The 17,291-nt window shown below is 42.0% G+C and overlaps 1 protein-coding gene across 12 annotated transcripts in view; it reads right to left on the bottom strand.

The window, feature by feature from the left end:
- Positions 1-17,291, bottom strand: part of mecom (MDS1 and EVI1 complex locus) — a 129,148-nt gene that overhangs the window by 78,793 nt on the left and 33,064 nt on the right. For all 12 annotated transcript variants that reach the window (XM_085184306.1, XM_085184316.1, XM_085184304.1 and 9 more), the window contains exon 2: positions 10,373-10,719. In XM_085184306.1, the coding sequence (XP_085040432.1) occupies positions 10,373-10,719 (347 nt within the window). The remainder of the gene's footprint in view (positions 1-10,372; positions 10,720-17,291) is intronic.

The following is a 17,291-nucleotide window of genomic DNA, read 5'->3' as shown; positions in this document are numbered from 1 at the left end:
AAAGCTTCACAATGCATGTCATAAAGTAGCTTGGAGGGAAGGGAAGCAACCATAAAACGGCCTAGGGAAAGAGAACAATTGGAGGAGGGAATGTGGATGATCCAAACTCTGCTCTAAGACACTCTACCAAGATCTGTTTTTTTGCATCCTCTCCTACTCTCCTCTCCCACTTTGGGCTGATGACAGAGCGTAATTCAGCTGAGAAATAGATTTTGCAAGACTTTTTTTCATCTGTGCAAAAGACGCTAACTCGTTAGGACTTCACAGGACTTGCCAGAGCAGGAGACAACAATTAGTTTGTTGGAGATGTCAGAAATGGCCACTGAGTTTTGCGGGAAGAAATCCTTTGTGACGGATTGGTGCTGACACTGCAGGCAGATGAGGAGGGAGCGACAGACTCCCAAAGCGCCGTGTGAAGTGGAGGAACCTTTGGGCTGCATTAACCCTTATCTGTGAGCTCCCATGAACAAAGTTCCTTCACAGACTACCTGCTGTAGCCTGGAAAATCCTATTACAGACTGCAGGGGGACACTTGGGAACACTCCACCGGGAAATCTGTCTCCCTCAGCACGTACCAGAGACAGGACATCGAGTTCCCTCTCCACCTCCTCAGCTCATTTTGTCTCTCTTTCATTCATTTTGGCTGATTTTCTCTTTCTCTTGCACCCTTCACTCCCTTTTATCTGTCTTTGGTTCTCTTCTGCCTCATTTATCACTCTTCTGTTTACCCTGTCTAGTTTTTGCCCATGCTATCTTCTTCCAGACTGCCCCTGAGTTGTTATGCATAGGTGTTTTTAAGTCCCACTTTTCCTCCTAGTCACTCTGGGACTGCCTTTTCTAAAAGCACTATCTGCTAACCGCTATCTTTGGGTGACAAAGCTGCATTCATCTGCTGACAAAGGGTGACAGCTATGAGGGGACATTAATTGCCTGCTCCATGCTCCATACTTAAAAAACAAAACAAAAACATGTATATATATAAACTCACGAGCTGTATTCATTTTACATCCTCAAAACAACCCCAAAACACTTACATACACAACAACAGGTATAATAAAGATTCTTGCTGTTACTTTAAATGCAGCCCTTATATATCATTGGCAAATAATTCCTTCCTTCCTTCAATTTTCCCAAAGGCATTTAAAGTTACAAATGAATCCGATCATTCATTGCTTAATGAGCAGGTGCAGTAAATTCTTCACCCTGTTCAAAAGAAGTGATCAACCCTTTTTTTGTTTTTAAAGGAATGCATGTTTATCCTGAATATAATTAAACATCCCATACTGTAATTACATAATGACAATAACTAATGGACTAAATCATTAATAAGCAACCTGAAAGCAATTTGAAAACAATTATTGGCCAGGATGTGGTCCTTTGTTATTACCAAGGTAATTAACCCCATTAAATACAAGTGCCAGAGTAATTTAAAATGTGACCTTCAAACAGTGTACAAACTATTTCATACACTGTTTGTTAATTGGCACTCTGTATCAGCAGGCCAAAGAACTGCTTAGATTAGAAAGAGATGCAGACATGAGTGGCTGGTCGAAGGTGTGTGGGAAGAAGTGCAGCACTGAGTAAACTAGACAATATGACAATTAAAATATTTATATTTAAAAACCCAGCGTTCTCTGCATATATTTAACATATATGAAGGGACGAGTGGGATTTCCTGTGTTTGGGATGGTGAAGAAGCTTTTTAGCTAGATGTGCTAGAGCAAAATTCACTAGTTTTTTCCCCCAACATAACATTTACAGTAAATGATCACAAATCTCAAAAATTAACTTATGTTTATATATAAGTTATTAAGGTTTTTTTTTGCTGAAAATATAGTGAAATATGGTGGACTGGAGATATAAAGGAACAATACATATGGACCTACAGTGGTAAAGTGAACATTTTTTTCAGGTAAATGTATAACCAAACATTTACATTAATTGTGAAATGAACAGGAAATAACTAACATTGATTTATTCTGTACACTTGTACTAGCAGTAATACTTCTATCAATACTACTTATACTAAAAGGGTGTTTTTTTAATCACATTTCTATTGACCAGTGCAACACGTGTGACATAATTCTCTATATTTATTCATGCTGTCAGAGTAGATGAGACATCTTAATTGATCCTATCATTTTAATAACTCGTGTTACCAAGCAGTATATACAACACCCTGGAACAACCTGGTGTGGTCCTCTTTTCTGCCAATCATTTGCTCCTGCGTGAGTTTTGGCTTTTTTTCTTTTTTCATTCACTCCGGGACGACATCTGAGGGGAACAGACAAGGCCAGCTCACAAATATTGACTTTCCAATAACACAAGAGTGCACAGCAGCCTATCATATGGCTCAAATTAAAGCATTATGACATAATAGAGCAAAGTCGGGGTTAAGACCTCATTACTGCCACCCTGGGCCTCTACTTTTGCTCCCTCTAGAACTGGCTGCTCACAGTTCTGGTTTGAGACGTGCTCTATTGTAATTGGAGTACGAATATAGAGTAATTGGGGAAAAGGTGGAGCACATTACTGTGCTAAATTTGGTCTGGTCTGACAATTTTACCATGTTTAACCCAATAATAGGTACTCAAACCACACCAGCCACACAATACATATAGAAATGTGCACGATTCATAAGGAATACACGGACGCATATATGTATGTGGAGATTATGATTCGGTGTAGGTGATAATAGCTGTGAGAGTATGAGGGAGAGTCCTGCAGACGCTAAGAGGGCAGAAAGCCTTGGGTTGTGCCTGTTTGCACAGCTCTGACCACAGACACAGAGAAAGTGGTTCCGTAGAGCAGTATTAGCTCTTGATTATTTGCGTTAACCGGTACTTAGATTTACTGCCTGGGTAATGCGATCTGACTGGTAGTTAAGCACTAGCAGCAACACAGGGCAGGAAAGCCAGGACAAAGTTGCTATTCCATCTCTATTTCCTCAGACTGGACCAATAAAAAACCTGCAAACTCTGCCCCCGAGTCCCCGTCTACCCCCTCACTATAACCCACCCCATTGGGAAGACATTTGGAAGCAATCAGTGGTGTGTTTTAAGGGAAGGTGCTTCCCCTATCAATCCCCCTAGATAAGGTATCTATGGGCCTAGCTCCATGGCTCCGCACACGGAATTCATCACCTCGGCTTCCTGTATGCTGTTTAGGGGTCCCCTCATTTTCACTCCTATCTGTGCAGAGTGCAGAGGGCACATTTTGTGGGTCTGTGTTTGGGTGTTAAACCTGTGGCATTTATTTCACTGGGTTTGGTGAATTGTGAAAATGGATGGACTATTCAAACACGCAGTGCTGCTGTGTAAGCGAATAATGGCATTTTGTAGTATTGTTGTTTTGCATAAGGATCTGTGCAGATGATGAGATGCGTTTGATTTGATTGCTCCTTACACGGGTGGAGTCATTGTTCATTCTTTTAATTTTTTTTTCTATATTTACTTCAGACCTTTCTCCACATTTACTACCAACAGAATTGTAAATTAACAAGAGGATGTTCTCTAATTGCTGTCCAGCTTCATGGATCTAATGAATTAGCTCAAGCTGGTAAACTTCTCTTTTCTCATTTCTGCTTTTACTTCAATCTGTAAATGATCTAATAGCTGTTACAGCTTTTAAGGCTCACTTTGAGGATTCCCTCTTCTATCAGAAGTATTAACAGTGCTATAGATGCTATAGCTGAGTATATAGGATCTGAATGTGTGTTACAAGGCAGCAGCGTTTATATCTCCCCCGTGAGTTAATACACCTGCATATAAATTCCATTATATCTGTGGCTGTCTAGACATGTGTCACTGCGTTATTGAGCTGGCTCTGCATGCGTTCCTGAGCCTCCTTTGTTAAGCACAGAGCATTTTATGTGTGTTTTGACTCCCACCATGCACTATCAGCTCCTCAAACTTTTGCTTGCAGATGTGTCAGGTATAATAGGGAGAGAAACATGCCCCCCGCCTTGAGCTTTTGAAATACGTGGACTCCTCCGTCCTCATCCCTGCTTTTTCTGACCTCCTTCTTCAATCAAACAGGTTTTTCCATTCACTTCAGATCTAATAAGGCTGGTGACCTTTGCCCTGCTTGGATGGACCCCTGGTGAGAGCCTCCTTCACCTGGTATTGTGCTGCTGGCTACACCTTCCAACTGGCATAGCCCCCACTCACGCCTGCCTTTGTCCTTCTGCAATTCACTCTGACTTTGTTCAGTTAGTTAACCTAGCTTCCTCTCCCTGCTGGGAACTCAGACGGAGGAAAGGCAGGAGGCGGGGGAACCAAGAGGAGAAGGTGGAGAAGGGGGGATAAGAAATCTGTATAGTTTTTATGTTCTTTAACAAGAGGAGAGTAGCCTCTGGAGAAAGTGGGGGATTTGGCTGACCCAGCACTCCTCTCGGTAAATACCCTCACACGTTATGTCTTATATTCGGTCTGTATGAATGTGTCTCGTCTCCCCTCGCTCCTCTCACATGAGATTAGAACATCAGTTACCCGCCACCTCTCGAACACCCAGATCAACTGACACACACTGGCCTCGACCAGCACCAACAAGCAACAGATTAACCCAAAGAAATGGATTATCAGTCAGCTGAGAGGCAGGGAGATGGACCCCCAGCTTGCTTTGTCTTTGGGGGTTTTGAATGGGCATCACTGCCGTCCAAGACAATCAAGATCCAGTTACACAGGACAAAAAGCCCATCTCCCTCACAGACACCAGGAGAGACAAGGGCAAGATGCTGACACACACGGGTGAATGCACTTCTGGGGTTGTTTTGACTCATGGGAGTCTACACACACACAGCAACATTTGAACATCTCAGATTAAGCCTGGAGGTGTTTTTGTTGCCTAGCAGGTTAAAACACATAGTTTTTACTTAGCTGAAATATAACAATACAATTTTGTTAGTTTTCTAACTGAAGTGAGTAAATTGTTACAAATTGACGCTTTTTTTCCTGACATCTATGAATTCTTATTATTCAAATATAGTAGACAGACAGGTTGGGATAGCAGAACAAAACTGTGATTGATTCTGGAAATCACATTGACATATATGGTGCATTTGAGCTCATAAAGAATGCAATTTATATTGTTTGCACACTGTTTAAAAGGCTTCTTTGCTCTTGTGCAGCATTTCTCTTGAACATGTATGTACCGTAATGTCACCAGAGAAGACGAATGGTGAAGTTGGAGAATTCTTCAAAAGTTAAACTGCTTTTACCTTCAGATATTAAATGGGTCAGGGTATCTTGACATTGTCATTGCTGGCAGTGCTGGCCAAGGCAAATACAGTATGATTACGGAAAGACTGCCAAAAAACAATATCTGCCCTGTTTTTAGTGTTACTGAAGTGTTTGATTAGATAAGGACAAAATGATTTACAGAGTTAAATTGCAGGTGACAGCTATAATTTTGATTTGAAGTGCAAGATTTGTTTTCCTGCATAAAAGCATCGTAACATATTCAGAACCTTCTATACAGCAGCGACACTTTCTGCATTGTCACTAATCATTTGTGTGATATGTAAAGGGTGAGTGGTGGAATCTTCCAACATGAGTGTCATTCCAATGGCAATGTTTTTTGTTTTATTATAGTTTAATTATAGGAGTTGAAAAATAAACCTGTGAGTGACTGGGGCTCAGATATCAGGAAAATCTAACTAGTAGTAACACACACACAGATCTCAGTTATATCCCTGTAATTGCCACTAATATGTGATTAAATTGCATATTTCCTCTGCAGCACAGCCATAACAAGGTGTCTTGTTCAGAACATCCTGTCTGTTAGGTGACACATTTGGTGGTTGTACTTGCCTACCTCAGTGATAGTGTTCCTGTGTTATTGCACACAGTGTCCCAGCGGTCAGTTGGTGCTTTTGTTGGTGCGCTTCTCGTAGGTTCCCACAACGATGTCAGCGCTGCCTTGTGTTCGCACGGCACAATGCATTGACAACCGCTGTTCACGTTGCCTTTGTAGATGCAAGACTTTTTCACTTTGAATTTCTGAAAACTACGCCCGCGCGTGTGTGTAAATGTGTGAAAATGTGAAGATGTGTGCCCATTGAGGGAGCGCGTGAGTGACAGAGAGGTTCATCCCTAGTGCTGGCCTTTCTAAGCGCTGCTGTGGGCAGGGCCATCTATGCTGACAGTAGATGGGATGTGGCAGGGGCTGGGGGATTAAGAGGCTTTTAGCCAGGACTGAGAGTGGCTCTTTCTCCTCGTGACAGAGAGAGGTGACAGGCCATCAGCGCACAGAGGACAGGCGGACAGCCAGCCAGAGACATCTGCATTCATTCAGGACAGCAGCTTATCCGTGCACAAAAAACACGCCCTCTTGAAACGCCCTCCATCTACACTCTCACACTCTGTCTCACACATGCATACATAAAAACATACACTGACACACATGCAGCATGCAGACACACAAATGCTTCATTTCCTAGTTTATAGTAAACGTTTAAAATGCTAAAGTAGCAAAACACTTCAGATTGATTTTTAATTTTTTTTATTTATTTATTTTTGCTGTTAAGTAAATATGACCCGACACCTCCCTTATATGATCAATGTGACTGCTTAAGGTTCTTTAGGAAAAAGGTTTATCAACAAATCAAACCTGAATTTTAAGATTTACGATTTTTAAGGCTTGTTAAAAAACATATTTATTATTGTGTTGCAGTTAATCACAAGCACACCGTTTTGAATTGACACTAAGTGAAAAGATGAACCTCCTCCTGGTCAGGCATCTGCCACTCCTCCTCCTTCCATCCTCCCATCCTCTCATGACTGGGAGGTTGAGAAGACAGGCAGAGCCTGGAAAGGCCCTGCCCAGCCATTTAATCCTCTACTCCCATTCACCATCACTGCTAATCTCCTACACCACCTCCCCACCACCACCACTGCCACCAACAGTATCGCCTCCACCTCCACCTCCACTTCTCCCTCAAGAGGTGCACAAAGACCCTAAGCGCCCCTGTCCCGCCCCACTCGCCATCCCACCCCTTCTCGTATCCCTAACCTGCTCCGCCCAGTGCTCCTCCAGCAGGAGGCACCCAGTTTTCTAAGGCCAGGAACCATAATCCTGTGGGGCTCCAAGTTTGGGTGAGCCCAAAGGCTCATTGAGTGCCGGATAACTCTCTCCGGGACTTTAGTTGTCTGTCTTATTGTTGCTGCTGCTGAGAAGAGGACAGACACAAATGGAGTTTGAATTTCAATGCTAACGACTCAGAGAAAGAGACAGCAGAATATGGACTGGTGGGCATCCAGGCGTTAAGAGTATTTTCAAGGAGGCCATGGGGAAACACATGCAAATAATGTGGGCAAGTGCAGTCCATAACATCCTTATTCTAAGAAAGGCTGAATGCAAAAACGGCTATTTTTGTTTGTTTTACAAGATCCCAATTATATTCAAAGCTGAAGATATTTAACACCATTTGGATTTATTTGAAATTTGTTCTCGTTGTCATGAAATTTAGTTCACTAAAGTTGAATATGAATCTTAAGTCATAAAGCGGCATTTATGTTTCTGTTTTTGTTAAAAAGGAATAAATCTTACACCATCGGTATGTAAAACATTTACACCTACATTTCTTTCAGATTTAATGCATCTTTCATCGGACCATAATATTAACTTCAATATTTGAGTGAAATCTGTGACAAATACATTTCAAAATATTTTAGTATTTGATATTCTCCCCCTTTGCCGTTGAGCGGGATTGTGACGAGAAAAATGACAGCTCGGTCTCCTTGGTAGTTTTGGAAATTTCTGAGGTGCATTTTGGATCATTAAACTGCTGCTGTATGATGATGATTTGTCTCATGGAACAAACCTTGGATTACTGATCCTTCTGGACTTTCTCAAGGCTCTGAATGTCTGCTTCAAATGATGGGAATCAGAAATCTGAGCTTTAATAAGAAGTTATTGCCACATATTTGCTTAAATTTAATTGACAACCTATACATACTACTACTCCACCTTAAATAATTTTGCTTATTTTAGGCATTAGATTGAATAACACATAAATCCTTAAAGGTTTTTATTGTTTTCAGTGTTTTGAGAATTAAATTCTGACATATCTTTAAAGTTGTTTCAGGACCCCAATTTCTATATCTTTCTTCCTCTAGTGCTCTAACTTTTCTTTGTGATAAGGCAGAGCTCTGAACTAGTGTCTGATTTAAGGATTTCAGACTGACACAGGTAACATTAGATCTATACAATCAAACATCCTCAGCACAAACACAATTCGCTCATAAAAAACAACACAACTAACTAATATAATTGCCTAAGCATGCACACAAACACAAATACATTCACACTGTGCACACAACTGCTAGCACGGTCAGCACTTTGGTTCTGCATGCGACAGCGTAGGTGAGCTTGACAGATCCCTCGCCGCTGCTTCTCTGCCTTTTATTTACAGAAGCTATCTTTCCCATAAGTCACCATTCCTGTATTCATAAAGCATCATGGATGCCATAACTCATTCTTCCCCTTTATGAATAAAGCTCCCAAATTTATGGTGATGGCGCTGAGTAGTGGTGGCCTCCCTGGTGACAAACTTTCCCCAGTCTGTCACCACTGGCCTGGGCTGCTTCAGAGCCCTAGATCAAAAGCTCCAGATGGGAGCGCCACTTTATCGCTCCCCGGTCGGTGACATCACCTTGCTGCGCCGTGCGGGATTGATGATGAAAGCAAACATATCTATCTTAGCTCACATTTACCAAATCAATTTTATTTTTACAGACCCTCCGCAGGGTTATTGGCATATTGACGGGTTGCAGGCAAAAGGGAGGCGGAGGGAGTGGGGTGAGCAATGGCCGAGGGATAGTAAACGGGTGGGCATGGGAGAAGAGGGGGAGGGTCAGGAGGGCTTAATGGTGTTTACCATATTTAATGCAGAGGGATGTCATCACTGAATATCCATTCTGAATAATGTGGCATTTCATCATAAATTCTTTACAACTTATTTACTTAATGGAAAGAGTTATGGCTTCCTGTCAGGGCGGTAATTAAACATTGTGATACAGTGCTGCCTCGCCAGGATCCCATCTTTCCCCTCAACTCCCCTATCCGCCTGCCCCAAGACACACACATATGCACACTCACATCCAAGCTCCTCAGCTTCTTAAATACATATTATTATTCAAGCTCCCCATAAATTACCACAGGATTAAAATTCATGAAACCTTTTTTCTTTATTTCCTTCCCTGGGAAAAAGAATAACCCAGAGCTTGTTCAACCAGCTGTAAATCTCTTTGGGAGAGACAGGGACTTCATATTATGATTTTATATCATGAAAATTGGCTTAAATAAAGACTATTTCATCACTTCAATTTAACGCAAATTTATATTTGCATCCCGCTCTGCAGTTGATACAGAGGTAGAAGTTGCTTCCTGGAGAAATTCAGCTTAAAAAGAAATAATAAAATAGCTAAGGAGCAGAAACCACTGAGTTTGAACTGATGGGCTGGATTAATGCTGTATAATGCAAACCAACTGAGGACGAGTCCAAATCCCAAACTATTTATATGAGCTGAATGTTAATATTTTACCAACATGCTCTCAGTCAGCTATAAAGTGCAGCACGGAAACATTCTCTGTAGTTAGACTCTACAAAGAGGAAAAATGCCGTATTGAATCATCGTTTTCTTTATATACCTTGACTTCTCACTTCAGTGAGCTGCATGGTCGGCTTTTCTTAATGAGCCTGGCTCTGCGCTACAAATCCCTGAGTTTCAAAGTCTAAATCCTCACGTTCAAATGAGAGAGGATCTATTTTGGGAGTCTGAATGAAGCCAATACTCCCCCGCGCCTCTCCGTCCTGCTCCATAAAACTGGACTAGCCTGACACTGACAGAGACCACATCTAACCTTTGACCTTGTGCCGTGACCCTGCATTCGATTTTTTTGTGTCTGCTGACCAATATGTGATTTGCCAGTGGTCGCACTGGGTCCCTAACCGGGATGAAGAAGGGATTTATGGCTTTTCATTTTAATTGAGTTAAGAGCACGAGCTCAACTCACTTTCTTTCAGTCGCGCTGACCTAACATTACATCATTGGGCAACAAACGGCAGCAACAACTTTGTGGTCACTGTGCTAAATGTGAACATGACGACATGGGAGGAAATAAAAAGTGGACTGATGTGAACGCTACACAGTGTACAGGGGAAGGAAATTCCGTCTCGTCAAAAAGTGTGATACTACTGCTGTAGAAAAAACATAGTGAAATGCAGTTATGTCACATAAATGCACATAAACACTTCTTGTTTTAATCTGGGCACCCTGGTTGCCTAAAGGATCTTTGATGCCACCTATAAACATTTATTCCCTGTCACTAGATAACATAATGAAATACAGGAGTTTATATATGTTCCTACCTCCCAGCCTTGAGTAGGATCTTGGAGACAAGGCCTGTGCTCTCCTTCATATGGTCCAAATCGCTCCCCGACGTTCACCTTCCTGCGGCTCCAGATGCCCAGCCCTCCAGATGGAACGGTTGACTCTCGCAATTCAAAGTCAAAGGGAATGCTCAGATCTTCTTGGGGGAAAAAGATGCTTTGGTGTTGGAATGACAGATGGTCCCGTGGAGAGGACTCATCGTCAGAGAGTGAAGGTGATGCCAGGTCTTCTGGCAGGGCCGAAGAAGGTGTAGGATCCCCATCAGAGCCGCATACGTCGTCTAAGATGTCGGATGGATAAAGAGGTATCTTATCATCTCCGTCACCTGAAAGAGACAAGAAGTCTTGATGTGAGGGTCATGTCCAATGACATAAAGTGGCAACAGGTCATTGTTCCCATCTCTTTAACTTACTTCAGAGATGGAGGACAACATATGAAAACTTGATTAGTTCAAATAAACAGTAGGAGACAGAAGGGCCTTCGGGTCTGAAAACAGCAAATGTATCATGTGAGGAAACCTTCATTCTGTTGCAGTGGAAATTAGTAGTAAAAAAGAGGAGATCATGAAGTGAGCCCACTTCTTGTTTATAATTTGTACTCGCCTGGCATGTTCCTGCCTTAGGAATTAAGCAAGTTTTGGGGCCCTACGGCAAAAACACAAAGGTAAGTCTGCCATGTGGTTGACATGATGCCAAGGTGGGAAAGCAAAGTTGACCCAGCATTGTGCTATTCTGGCTGTTTTATAATTCTTTTTCCTGAACTCTTTCTTCAATGTGCAGTGAAAACAGAGGGAACAGAGAGACACACACTAGGGTTTATTGTGAGTGGAGTGAAACAGGATATTGAAGCACGACCCCTCAACCCACACTGGGCTTCTTTAGAGTGGCACATGTGGCTGTTGAGCCTAATAGTGAAATAAAGATTGAATTATTCCCAGTGTTGAAACAATCTGTGATGGTATAAACTCACAATGCTGTGAAGTCTTTGAAATAGAGGTAGATTGAAATAAGCACATTAATTTGAAAAACAGTTGCATTTAAAATACAAAGTCATATGTACAGGTAGGACGTTTTAAATACAACATCATATATGAGATGTCGCCAAGCAAGAAAAGACACAGCAAGGCAGTAACTGAGCCAGCGAACGCAACGGGCTGCTAGCCAGGTGTTGCAGGGTGGGACAGAAAGACACTAAAAGCCGGAAATGATCCACAGGAAACTGCTGTTCTGTGGTGGGCTGTGCCTAACACACACTGACAGGTCACAGGGAGAAGGAGCTCTGCTAATGAGGCTCAACAACCCATCCCTGGGATGAGGAACATTCCTGAAGGGCTTCCTGTGTGACACTGTACCTCAGCGCTGTCAGCCACGGAACCTTTGATCCACCCAGATACACACACGCACTTCTTGTTCACTGGCCTTGAATTAAACATGTGTCTGATTGAATAAATGGGGCATTGTGATTGGCCACAGGCGGTCATGAACTAACCTGAGAAATTAACTTAAGACTTGAACAAAACCAATGCACTTCAATATTTGTATGCTTGCAACTTAGCGCTGCTACATTACTCGACACACAAGATAAGCCAAGACCAGCGAGCTACACATTTGTAAATATATGCAGACTCCATTTTTCTCAAGGTCAGAACACAAGTTGTGGTGAAGAGGAATGTAAAACTGTAAAATACTGCATAAGTAGTACATAAGATGTTTTCCTCTGTCAGTAAGAATCATAATTCCTGTCAAACTGTGTGTTTGCTGTGGCAAAGAAAAAAAAAATCTATGCATGAACATAGTTTGCTGAATCAGCTCTCTATTATATTATTATTTTCTGTGTAATCCAGCATGTGCACCTGTGCGTGCATGTTTTGTCAAGGCGCACTTACAACTAAAGCAGTTCTGATAGTCATTCCCTGCAGTAATACCTGATCACAGTGTCTACACCGTGTACAACTATTGTGTTTGACATACACACTGTGTGGGCCCAGGGAATTTAAAGGAGACGTCTTTCAAAGACTCGACTGGACTGGGCCGGGCATGAAACCCAATGTGGCTCTGGGAGTAAGGGTAATGATTTTCAGCACAGAGAATGTGTAACGTGGTTAGAGGCCTGGATGTGAAGTTTGCCACATGGTAGAGGGACAAGAGCTTTTAAAGGTAACTGTATCCCACCATTGCTGTTTCTCCTCTGACATTTTCCCTCTCACGCTGGTCTCCAAGTTTATATTTGATTCAGGCCAGGAATTCCTCTGGTCCACTGGACTCCACAAGAGCATTTAGGCTCATAAACATATATGTTTCTGTAAAGTAAACGATTGCTGAAAACAAATATGCTATGTGCAGAGTTTTGAAAATTGTGGTCTCATGTGTAGATGACTGATAATTTAGTCTTAGGGCTTTGCTTAGGTGTGTGGACAGCAGTGACACTGCAGTTGGATGATCAGATCAGTGTGTGTGTGTGTGTGTGTGAGTGCATGCATTTTTAATGCTCTGCCTACATGCAGCAAACGGTCGTGTTTGTTTGTTCAGTAATGGCCATTACTTCACCATTGCAAGCTGACGCCCTTCATCAAAGTGGGAGCTCTAAAAGAATTTTGGATTGAGAAGGGGAACTCCATCTCAGAACATGCTCATGACTTCAACTGCATTAATAACACAGATTGCACATCAAGATAGTACCAGCAAGCACGGGAGGGGGGGGGGAAGGGGGGGGGGGTGCACTCCTGAGAAACTTTGAAGTTTATGTATCCAAAAGACAAAGAGCAAAACAGTGAAGGAAACAAAATTATCTCCTCATCAGAATCAGCCATTAGCACAGGAAAGCACATACTGGCATATAGAATAAACACAGATATGCACACACATACTTATACATCATGTATTCAAATGGTTGAGCTTGATGCCAAATTCATTAATTTTTATTAAGAGGGAAAACATTCGTTCCCGGCCCTGCTATCTGCATGGGTGGAATGATTTTCACCTCTGCCACAATGTGTTGGGCGAACTCATACATCACATGATTACCCCAAGCAGCGAGCACGGCCGCCATCATCAGGGAGTGAATTAAAGATGATAGAAAGAGCTATTAATCACTGTGACAAAGCCCCTAATGGAGGTGTGACCCAGCCAGTGCTGACGGGACGCCAAGAGGACGCACCCACGGGACAAATGGATACATATGTTTACAGAGAGAATAACCTACCTGTGGACATACTCGACCCCTCCTCTCTTAGTTTTTTTTTTTTTTTTTTTTTGGTTCTTTGATCCGCTGTCTTTCCTGCTGTTAAAAACAGTTGTGTGTCTTTTTTTTTCCAGCTCTATTCTTTGTCTGCATTTTATTTAATTATTTGGCTGCGTCTTGTTGTTAGCAGGGGAGGAAGAGCTGGAGAAGTCAAAAATATTAAGACTTAAAAAATAAAGAATCTGTCAGCTAACCATGAGTTTTATTATTTGTAGACAGTGGGTGAAATTAGGAAAAGAGTTTTTCCACTGTATGTCTGTTTATAGTATACAATGAGATGAAAATATCATTCATCTCCTGAGCCTGAAGACAATTCAGAGTACAAATCATTTACCAGAGAAAGAGCTCGAAGACTTGATTGATGGGGGTCTTAGATCATGAAATATGGAAATTAACTTCTCACCTAATGTGGAGCGGCCCTCGTGCTTATCTGTAGACATCATTTTTCTCATGTGATAACAGACAGCCAGGCATGAGGCGATGTATGGGGTCTCACCCTTGTACTACAGGTCAAACATTATCACATATGATCTCCTCCATTTGTCATCATCCACATTTAAAAACTGCACACTTCATCACATCCCTGCTTTCGCTTTATATCCAAGCACCAAGGAAATCAGTTTGCTCTGCTGTTCCAAGAACTTAGGAAGAATATCTGTGCAGTAAAAATGAGCACTGAAACACAAATACTCAAAATATTTGGCAGAGTCCGAAGGGCCATAGCATGATTGCTGTTGTTTCTGCTTTTGTCCTGAAAAACAAGATACCCCGAGAGACTGTGACTGAATTCAAAACACATAAAAATAATTATCTTTCATTTGGTTAATTTTAACGCTCTCACAGCTACTGCCAATCAGAAAATGACTGCTGTAGATTTGCTAAGTACTGTTAATTACAGTGCATCACTGTGCGGCTATATTCCCTCAGCAGGGTGCATAGGAGAGCGTTTGGAGCCCCATGGCCTCGGGAGAGGCAATAAGCTTCCTAATTAACTCTGTCTTTGTGCTTAATGGAGGCCTTAACACCGCTTTTAGGGAGTCTTTTGGTCCGTGGGTCCATTGGGGTGACTGTGGAACTGACTGATACGAAGCACAAACATTCAAATCTGTAGGTAGCTCGACAACAACAGTTTTAGGCAATTGTCCACAGTTTATCTGTCAACATTTGGTTCTCAGACCACCAAGAATTTCCACATTTAAAACAAGATATGGTTTGTTAGACAGAATGTGGTAAAAATCTAAACAAATCATATAAAAATATGTGAATGTAAAATTTTGTTCTAGTGGCTTTATGTGTTTGTGTTTCTTTTATGCTTTTCATGCTTACTCCCAGAGAGACCAGAAAATACATCAAAGATGGTTTTGTGTAAGTAATGCTCTGTTACTGTATGTTTAAATAAATACCATTTATATAGCTGCCTTCACTCCATATTATTACAAATTGGTATTTGTATTATGCAAAATGTTTAAGCTGGCACACACGCACACACACACACACACACACATACACACATAAACACACACTAACGGGTGCAGAGCTCTTAACACAGTGTTAATTAATGAGAGCATTGTCCATGTTTTTTCCCCCTTGTCTTAGTCAATGACTCCCCATTCCAAATGGAAAACACTCCATTAAGGGCCGTGGGCGAAGTTACCAATTAACACCGTGGAACAAACTGAAACTTTGAGCTGGTCCCTGTGCACGCGCACACATACACACACACAGACACCTAATTAATTAGCATTAGTTGAGATTAATAATGAGCGTCCTTTAATGGTAAATCTGCAGCTCCGATGGCAGGCTGACACAACAAAGGAGTCTGTGTATGCGCCAGGATTTATCTGCCGAGCTGCTCGGGGATTTTAACATGTTTCTCACAGGCCTGACAAATGGCCTATTAATTATCTAATGTTGTCTGACAACAACCGCTTGATAAAGATGTATGTTTAGACAGGGAGAGGAGGGGAAGAAACAGCAGAGGGAAAGAGAGAGGCCTGTGAGAGGAATCGAGAGAGGGGGAGAAAATGTGTGTTTGCATAAAAGAAAAAAAAATGGTGAGATTGAGGGGAGGCTTGTGTCGTTTCATGCAGTTGTGAGCTACTGACTGACACGCATGCATATACAAAGTCCTTTTCTTTATGAATTTGCTGTAAAAAAAAATTTGCTGTGTGTGCTCGGAACATCAACGTGGATGATTAACAAATCACATTTATTATTAATGAAACGCTAATGAATGAAATCTTGATGAACACAGAGATGGATGTGCCGCACACACACACCCCTACACACACACACACCCCTACACACACACACACACACACACACACACACACTTTACATCCTAAAACCACAATCAATATCATCAACAAGGAAGTCTCTGCATCAGCCCAGCCACTTCATACCATTAAGTCGCGAACAACATGGAGCATATGGGCATCTCTCCTGCTCACTCCTCCCTCCATCTCTATCCCGCATCCCAATTCAATCCGGGCCCTGACTCCAATTTCACGAGTTTATCTTCCGCCTGTATGTTGACAGGTGTTCCTAAGTGGGATGCCAGTTGCCAAATGATTTTTATGATTGTTTTAGCCTAGCATTTGGCCTAATGAGATAGGATCCCAGTCGGACGCTAACTCAAGCCTGTCAAATGTAAAGCAAACAGAATAACAGCCCAGTACTCACATTGTTTCCACAAGCCATACATCAGCTGGTGCACAGAGAGAGGGCCCTCTGCATTATACAATGACCCTGGGATAGAGGAGATGAGAAGAACGAGTAGGAGTAAATGTAAAGAGAAGGGGAAAGATATAAGGAGAAAGGGGATTATGGTGGGAAATAGTGCATAGCATACTTCACGCTAAGACTGTGGCCATACAAAGTTTATGGAATCTGCCTGATCCATCATAAAGCCACAGACAGAAGTAAAGAAGTAATCAACAACAACTCATGAGCATGCCTGTGTTGAAACACGGATCTTAATTTCCTAATGAGTGCCTGCTGATTGCTTGCTTGAGTTAGAAGTAGAAGTGCAAATAAACAAGATTTTAAAAAGTGCCTGCCTCTGAAGTGACATGTGTAAAGAACATGTTGACAAAGGTCATTAATCCCATAAACTCGTACGTGTTTTCCTCTGAAATTACCCCCAGCTCAGCGCCCTGCAGCATGTCACACACCCTAAGCTTTTGATTTGTTTGCTCTGGTCACCTGCGCCATTCCTTTCATCTATCTTCCTGCTTCTGTGTCCTCATCCTTCTATCTTCCTTTTAGACAGCAGCATCAGCAATCTTCCACTAAGCTATAGAAAAATGAAAGCAAACCTATAAAATCTAGAAAAAAAAAACGTGTGGAAGAGTTACTTTCACCAAAGCTAAAAAAATATGTTTGACCTAAAAAATTGCCCATTTCTAACAATAACAACGATTCCAGTTCAAACCTGCATAGATGCGCATTCTCTTTCTACCTCCTCTCTCTCTCTCTTTCTTTCTCTTTCATGTCATGGCTAACTGCCATTGGGCCCTAATATAATTATGGCTCACAGTTGTGCACATTTGAGAAATTGATTCCTTTGATGAAATGTGAGTGAGGCCAGTCTGCGCGAGATGTATATCCAGAGTGGTTGCTGCCAGCCACCCCAGCCTTGGTGAAGGCCCCCTGGGT

Source organism: Neolamprologus multifasciatus, chromosome 14, assembly GCF_963576455.1.
Source record: "Neolamprologus multifasciatus chromosome 14, fNeoMul1.2, whole genome shotgun sequence".
Lineage (NCBI taxonomy): Eukaryota > Metazoa > Chordata > Actinopteri > Cichliformes > Cichlidae > Neolamprologus > Neolamprologus multifasciatus.
The sequence above is the reverse complement of the archived record's forward strand: the minus strand, read 5'-3'. Positions and strand labels throughout refer to the sequence as shown.